Source organism: Urocitellus parryii, chromosome X, assembly GCF_045843805.1.
Source record: "Urocitellus parryii isolate mUroPar1 chromosome X, mUroPar1.hap1, whole genome shotgun sequence".
Lineage (NCBI taxonomy): Eukaryota > Metazoa > Chordata > Mammalia > Rodentia > Sciuridae > Urocitellus > Urocitellus parryii.
The window spans coordinates 58453332-58461712 of NC_135547.1; the positions used below are offsets into that span (position 1 = coordinate 58453332).

Consider the following 8381-nt stretch of genomic DNA (forward strand, 5'->3'; position numbering starts at 1 on the left):
CTATGTGGCAATCAGAAATGAAAGATTCTACTAATAGTTGAATAGAGGGACTCAAAACACTAGAAACAATTACCAAATTTCAAGTCAAATTTAAGTAACTATTAATTATTATACTAAAGATACAGGTTAAGTATTTCCCTTTATTGCTTTTTAATGCAAACTATACAAACAAAAAAAGTGATCTCTAGGAGAATGCTAAGCATATGGTATTTCACAAATGGAATGTAATCCTATTATAGGAAATAGTTTTTTAAATAGAAAAATTAATTTTTAATGACACAAGAATTAAGGCCTCAGCTATAATTTCAACTTAAAAAAATATATACTCCAAGTAGAAACATGGGACCTTCACTTTCTCAGTGGAAAACAACCATCCCAGAAGATTTTCTAAAAGAGGACAACAATATTTAAGTGAAATATTTATATTTATTAACCAAGGACACAACCAAAACTAAGACTATTAAAGTTGACCATAATATTGACAGTTAAGTCATATCAACCTGGTAAAGAAATTTTAGCTAGAGTTAATGAAAAGTTCCATTGAGTCTGTAAGGAAAATACAAATTCTAGCACCACTAAAGTAATAATTGGACCCTTTCAAACAATAGGGAAAGTATAAACACCAGTATAAATACCCTAATTTGGAGGCAAAAATATAAATTGTATGCTGAACTCTGATGTATCATTGAACACAGGTAGTACCTTTTAGTTTCACTGCTTTAGACCCAAGGCTGTAGACTATTACCACCACCCAGGAACTGCAATGATAGGTTCTATCCAATGACTAGCTGGAATTAAAGTATATAGTATGACCCTCTGCCTATCAGCAGAACAGAGACTAATGGAACATTTAACTTTCTTGATGTAATTACAAAATAAAACCAAATAACCTTGGCTGGGAAGGGACCAGTTCAGAGACATCAATTTTCAATCAAACTACATAAATTAGCAAATTCAGAGGGGTCAAGTTTCCCTCGATTACAATGTATCAAAACAGCAATTACACAGTGCCTTTTAAAGGCTACACTCTGAGAAAGAAAGTCAAGAGAAACATAGTTTTACTTCATTTTACAATTTACTAGCTCTTCCAGTGTTTCAGAGAGATACAGGGTTTCAAAGATCTAACATGAATGAGACATCATGGGACAGAAAGTGGACTTAGAACATACTGAACAAACATCTTGATTGAATCAGTCTACTGGTATAGTTTTTCAGTCTACTGATGTAGTTTTTCAATCTACTGGTGTAATTTTTCAGCCTACTGGTAACTAGTGATGTCAGTCTTCCAACCAGGCGATTTTATAATTCACAGGGGAACCTAAATATCCTAAAATTAAAGAAAAAAAAAGTTAATTTACTTATAACCTAAGTTTTCATACCTGCATTCATTTGTTACCTCAATGTTAAATCTGTATTTATTTGCCCACATTCTAATCTATTCCCCCTAATGAAGACCTCATCTGTTCCTTGTCAGTGGCTCAATTACAATGTGAAGGGTACCTTAGGGATTCATTCAGCCAACAATTATCACAATATTTTATTTTCCTCAAAATCTGATAATTTATGGCTCCTAATAATAGTCAACCAAAAACATCTCTTTACCAAGAAAAGAACACTTGGAAGCACTGATTAAGACTGTGGTGAGCCAGGCGCAGTGGCCCATGCCTGTAATCCCAGTGGCTTGGGAGGCAGACACAGGAGAAGCGAGGCCCTAAGCAACTCATTGAGAACCTGTCTCTAAATAAAATACAAAAAATGGCTGGGGATGTGGCTCAGTGGTTGAGTGCCCCTGGGTTCAATCCCCAGTACAAAAAAAAAATGTGCTGGGGGGAAAACAGACTGTGGTGAATGAAAATTAGAGAAAGAAGTACCAATATTGGCCAAGGGTCAAGAGCAGAGTGCACTTGCCAGGTAGTCTCATGAATAAAGTAACTATTGGGATTTTCTGTTTCTCTCCACTCTTAGGTTGAAATATGTGAGAAAGAGGATTGACTACTTATGATCTTTAGGTTGCAATGTGCATGTAAATATGTAAATCCATAGGAGTTCTTCTGTTGCATAAACACAGAAAGCATACACAGAACAAGCTAGGTTCTTCTTTTCTGGCCAGGCCTTTGTATATACAGAACTAACTTACCTAATGCAGGGCTCACACAGCATCAGTAAGACTGGAATATGCTACTGGACAAGACGTTGGCAAACTCAGTCCATGCAATACATGCACAGGCTGGAGTAAACATCAGTGCTAACAGAGCTGAGAACCAAAATGAACGCACCTTTAAGTTGCAGAGAAATAAGCCCTTGTTCTTTTTTGTTGTTGTTGTTCACACTATCTCATACTGGTTATTTGTTATGGCACGAGAGAGGTAGTAGGCTAGAAAGATTCCAACTAGCTGAAAAGAGAATACAAACAATATTAAACACACATACATGAGAGCTTGAAGATCTCAGCATACAGATGTATTATTCTTTCACTTTTAATTCACCAACAATTTTTTGAGTTTTTATAGTTATTTTTGATGTTCTACAGACTCTAAATCACATTCAAAGAACATAAGTTTTACTACTACTGTGACCCAGAATTTCACTACTGGCAGTGAAGGAAAATTCAGGAGTCATGAGTTTTGAAGTAACCATCAGTGATTACCAGGGAAAAAATAAGGATATGTCTTAGAATAAGCATCTTATCAAGTAAAACCTTCATTGATGAGGGCATTGATTTTCTTGAAAAGCAGTGCTGTGATAACGTAAATGTTCTAGAATATTCATGTTGTTCAATATAGTAGCCACTTGCTCTATTATGGTTACTGAGCACTTTGGGGCCAGAGTAGCTGAGATTTTGATGTTATTTAATAATTAGAAGTGCTCAAATCAGGCCACTGGCTTCTGTTATTAGTACAGATTTAGATAGTTCTATATGCTACTTTATAAATATATTAGGACTACCCTTGGATTAGTCTTTATTTTTAGAATGTTGAATATAAGGGACAAAAAGTCCATGCCCTAAAAAAATAATTTAAGCCACAACACAATTTTTTCATGCTACAGCAAGAAGCATACTTAAGAAAGACAACCTAAACAATGTCCACAAAAAAAAAAAAACAGGCACATATTGAATGTGGAGTTGTGTGATCTTAATTTTCATAGGCTGGAACTTATATGCAACTCACTAGGGTAGCTGCAATCCAGGAAAGATCCTGATGTTTTTAGAATCTTGAATGATTGCTAAAAAAAAAAAGGTTCCTATCCATCTCATGTTTGTTTAGTTAACTGAGATGTCACTGGGTCTTTTCTTCTAGTTCATGCCTTGAAACATCAAAAGCCATGGTAATGATAATAAAAATGTAGACAACTCTGTAGTTGTGGAAAGTTGTGAAGAAAAACCTAAGATACAAGAATATAGTCTCTCCTTAAATAAAACAAACCTAAAGAATGACCCAATCAGGGCTGGGGTTGTAGCTCAGTGGTAGAGTGCTTGCCTCGCATGCATGAGGCACTGGGTTTGATCCTCAGCACCACATATAAATAAATAAAAATAAAGACATTGTGTGCATCTACAGCTAAAAAACTTAAAAAATTTAAAAAAAGAATGACCCAATCACAAATCAAAATCAATACTGTGTGTTATGGTTTGGATATGAGGTGTCCCCTGATAGCTCATGCATGAGTCAATTCAAGAAGTTTTATAGGAGAAATGATTTTGTTATGAGAGCCTTAACCCAATCAGTGAACTCATCCTCTGATGGGATTCACTGAATGGTAACAGAAGACAGGTAAGGGTGTGCCTAGAGGAGGTGGGTCCCTGGCGGGGGTGGGGGGGTGCCTTTGGGATATATTTTGTATCTGACAAGTGGAGTCTCTCTGCTCTCTGATCATCATGTGAGCTGCTTCCCTTTGCCATATTCTTTTGCCATGATGTTCTGCCTCACCTCAAGCCATGAGGAATAGAGCCTGCTATCTATGGACTGAGATCTCAAACTGTGAGCCCCTAGATAAACCTTTCCTCCTGTACAGTTGTTCTTGTCAGATCTTTTAGTCACAGCATTGAAAAAGCTAACTAAAATGCTATGTATACAAAACAAGTCCAATCACTCTACCACAAAAAAAATAAATAAAAGGATTTTTATACTAGATGGCTGAATTTTTTTTTTTAAAAATGTGATTTCTCTTACATTGCTCCCAATATCCAGGCCCCTAAAGCAAAACCTTCAAGCATTAAAAGTGAAAATCTTCTAGTTTATACCTACAGAGGAATGAAATATTTCCTAAGGAATGAGGAGACTTACCTGGAAGCAAGCAACTCCAAAGGAAATTCCTGCAACAACTCCCATTTCTGACTCTATAATGGTCATCACCTTTATAAAACAACCCTAATGGGAGGGGGAAGGATCATTAAGTACAACACAAGTAATCTGTTTTTCTATATAATACTTTGATCATATAGCTTTTGCAGAAAGATGAGCTTTAACTACTATTAGCCTATCATTTTTATTGAAATCTCTTTTCCTGTGTATGTTCTCAATCCCAACTATTTCCAATTTTCAATTATAACTTTGAAAGTATTACTTGCTTATTGCATGAAATCAAGTCATCACCTGCCTGCCTACTTCAGATTGTATTAATGTGAGCAAAAATTAAATATTACATCAACTCTGTGTTAAGCCCTCAAATATTGTCAAATTAATTCTAAATGGCTCCTTGCAGGGGGTATGGTGGTGCACACCAGTAATCCCAACAGCTCAGGAGGCTGTGGCAAGAGGATCGTGAGTTCAAAGTCAGCCTCACCAACTAAGAAAGGGCCCTAAACAACTTAGGAAGACCTTGTACCAAAATAAAAATAATAAAAAGGGCTGGGGATGTGGCTCAGTGGTTAAGCAACCCTGGGGGTTCCCTTATACCAAAAAAAAAAAGATTCCTTACTTCATTGTTTACTTTATCTGCATCTTTTTGTGGAGAACAATCTTCAAGTTTACAGCAACTCTTGGGAAATCCTGTTTCTATGTAATATTTTGTATCTTTCCAATCATTATAATCGGTGACACCGCAACAATGCAACTGAAAAATCCAACAAAACATAGTTCATATTACAACTTGGGAGTCAAATATTTAGCCTGACATCATCTTCTAATGAAATTTGTGCTCAAAACAACATTTATTGTATTCAATAGTCTCTCACCTCAATTGATTCAAGAGATTCTACTTGGTTCTAACACCAAGCATGATAATTTTGGACTCACCTTACTTTCCTGCTATAGTAGGCACTAACAGTATTTGTCTATAATGTAGGTGGGAAGGGAAAAAACATGTACAGAAGTGAGAAGAGCCCACATTTCAAGTGAACAATATAGTAGCCTGACTCTATCCTTTTCTCTGAGGCAACATAGGATGTGTTCCCCTCTTTAGAATCCACCACCTATAACCAACTTACCGTACTTTGGATCTTGTCTACTGCTTCACTTCTATAATCTCCCGTCGAGTTGTACTGCTTTAAAGCTTTCTCATAATTAGTCTTAAAGCTGTTCTTAATCTATAGCAAAAAAAACACAATGCCAGTAAACAAATATTCTAGAAAGTTCTTTTGATTTCTAGGGTCAAATAAGAAATTCTTGCATGTATCTTTGATGTATAATAATTAACTTCCATCATCTAGTCCTGTCTTCTTAGGGAATATAGTACAGCTGAGGGTACACTAAGCAAAAACATCACAATGTAAGACAATAACCATGACAATTTCAAAGTGCTGTGAGATAATTTATTATCCAAGTGGCAGCTCTGTACTGTCTGTTCCACACTCCTCACCCTCAATCTTTCTCCACTTTAAACTGACTATAAATTTGATGACTATGGAATGAAGCTACAAAACCTAATTTGGGAAAATGTACTGTTTGTTAGACACTCTAATGAGCTTTTGCTATTCACTGAATGATTTCATAGCAACCCAAAGTACCTTTAATTTTCTTTTGATGATTGTCAGTCTACAATTTTCTAAATTTTCATTTATAAAATCAATAAGAGTGGGCCAAAATTTTTACTAGAAAGCCATTATTGTAGGCTAAGATTGAAAATAAGGTTTAAATATAGCTTTAAGTGACTTTTAACTATTAAAAGTTATTTAATTCTGCTACCTAATCCATTTTTATTCTCTAGAGGATACGTTTTACTAAATTAAGATTCCCTAAGTCACGTTTACCTCATGTCTGAAAACAAATCCTACGATGGCAGCAACCAGTTCGACCAAAAAAATGAGAGTCAGAAACATTGCATACTGTGGGATAAAAAAGAAAGTTCAAATCAGCATAAATAAGGTTTATTACAGCTGCAAAGGGAGGCAAAGGGGGAAAATATTGTTCTCAGTTCAGCATATTTTTATTGAAAAGGGCAGGGGAAACAGTATCAAAATGTCTACTTTGAAAGTGGAAATTGGAGTGGAGAACTAACTGTTACTTGGCAAATTTTCATAAGGAACCGGAAAAATTGTAAGGGCTGTGGCCAGTTCCAAATGTCTACTTTGAAAGTGGAAATTGGAGTGGAGAACTGTTACTTGGCAAATTTTCATAAGGAACAGGAAAAATTGTAAAGGGCTGTGGCCAGTTCCAAGAAACAAAGTCCACAACATATAAGACTTTTCTAAAGTCAAGAATCAATTTTACTGAAAACAAGGGCTCACCAGTTTCAGCATCCATGCAGAAGCTCGGCAGGTAGCAAAACAGCCAAAGGTGCCCAAAAGAATAATGACAGTGCCTGTGCCGATGAGCACGAAGGGGACGTTGGTGGCCTTCTCATTTAAAAGTGAAAAATAATTTTCCAGGCTCACCTTGCCCCAAATGCCAACAGCAAGAAGGATAACACCAGTGATCTACATGAGAAATCAGAGAATAGAAAGTTAGGCACTGTATACGCTAGCATTTTCAAATCACAAACCAGGAAGTACTTAAGACGCAATGGGTGTGAGAAATAATTTAGCAGTCTGATGGCCCAAGCATTGTAGCTGGAATATGGCAGACAAGTGGGGAGGGTGGATGAGGGTATGAAGGGGATCTGCCCATAAATGTAGGCCATAGGCAAAGCAGGTTGTCCAAATTCTTTAAATTCATCTGGTTTTTTTTTTGTTGTTGTTGTTGTAAAAACAAGCTCATGGTATATTTGCCTGAGGAATGAAAACTTCCTTAACCCTTTTACTCCAGTCTTAAAGAAGAAAACCTTCCTGGAGAGGAATAAAAAAAAAAAAATGTGTTTTTGAGTTCCAGAAACCTCCCCCCATCCCCACGCTCTATTAAAAGATCTCTCTAGCTTAGGGTTGAACAGGATTACAAAGAGATAGTATACAAAAAGGAAATCCAAGAATAAATTGGCGGGAGTGGAGCCAGACTATACTTACCTGTGAGAAACACTCCCCTCTTACGAAGCAGTGAAAAGAAAGACACTAGTAGGCAAGCGAGCCCTCAAACTGGCCGGGCTAGTCTTGCCTCTCCAAATGTTCATGGACACCCCCTCGCGTGCTCTGGCGGTTTAACTCCCTTCCTCGCCTCGAGCTTCGAACTCAGAACGTTTGTCGTGTCTGTGTCCCAGCTCACCCTTCCCTTACCGTGACCCCGGTGCAGACTCGATGCCCAGCTACTAGTCGCCGGCGCCGGGGGTCCCAAAAGCGACAATCGCTCAAACCCCACCCCATCCTCGACCTGAGTTCCCTCCACTCAGGGTCACACACACACACCCGCATCTAAGCCCGGAATCCCGGGCAGTGCCTGGACGCTTCCGTCTCTCACCCAGAAGATGAAAGTGTAGATCAAGAGAACGCTCTTGAAACAAGTAATGACTGGTTTAGTCTGCAGTCTCCGAGACGGGGACGCCATGACTATCCCGAGACCCTGCACCACCTCACCAGGCTATCGAACAGAGCGAACGAGACTCCGAGTCCCCGAATTTCTCCGGAAACTTACGAGCGTCTGCAACTGAGAAGAGCCGGAAACACTGTACGATTTTCTAGAGGGTGAGGTGAAGGAGGCTGTCCGGAAAGTGGCGACGATTTCCGAGCACCCCCTGCCGAAGGTTACCGAAAACTGTACACAAAGGTTCTAGTGTCAGAAATATCTTAGATCTTCAGTGGAGCTTGCTTCGATTTTTTTTTTCCTCCCGAAGAATCTTACCCGCCCCCCCCTCTCCTGTCCTTATAACTTCCTCATATTGTTTGTATCGTCAGCACCGCCCGCAGTGCTTTATGATTTGGCCTCCCTGGCCACTGCTGCCCCTAGAAGGAAAAACAAAAGAATAAGAAAGGTTAGAAACTATATAAGAACGTTATTACGTGGGAAAATACCCACAAGAAATATATTTCCAAACAAAAACAAGCAGATTGCCAAGCAATACATACAGAAGCATTT

The 8381-nt window shown here is 38.1% G+C and overlaps 1 protein-coding gene across 3 annotated transcripts; it reads right to left on the reverse strand.

The window, feature by feature from the left end:
• Positions 1-446: 446 nt before the first annotated feature.
• Positions 447-8055, reverse strand: Tspan6 (tetraspanin 6). Of its 3 annotated transcripts, none has more exons than XM_026410503.1 (8): positions 7941-8055; positions 6668-6856; positions 6191-6265; positions 5429-5527; positions 4921-5055; positions 4287-4370; positions 2277-2393; positions 447-1327 (listed from the first exon to the last, which is right to left on the reverse strand). In XM_026410503.1, the coding sequence occupies exons 2-7, from the start codon at positions 6677-6679 to the stop codon at positions 2325-2327; spliced, it is 474 nt and encodes a 157-aa protein (XP_026266288.1). In that variant the 5' UTR covers positions 6680-6856; positions 7941-8055; the 3' UTR covers positions 447-1327; positions 2277-2324. The 3 variants fall into 3 exon arrangements, with proteins under 3 accessions (XP_026266288.1, XP_026266287.1, XP_077650050.1); XM_026410502.2 differs by lacking the exon at positions 7941-8055 and adding an exon at positions 7767-7926; XM_077793924.1 differs by lacking the exons at positions 4287-4370; positions 7941-8055 and adding an exon at positions 7767-7926.
• Positions 8056-8381: the final 326 nt, after the last annotated feature.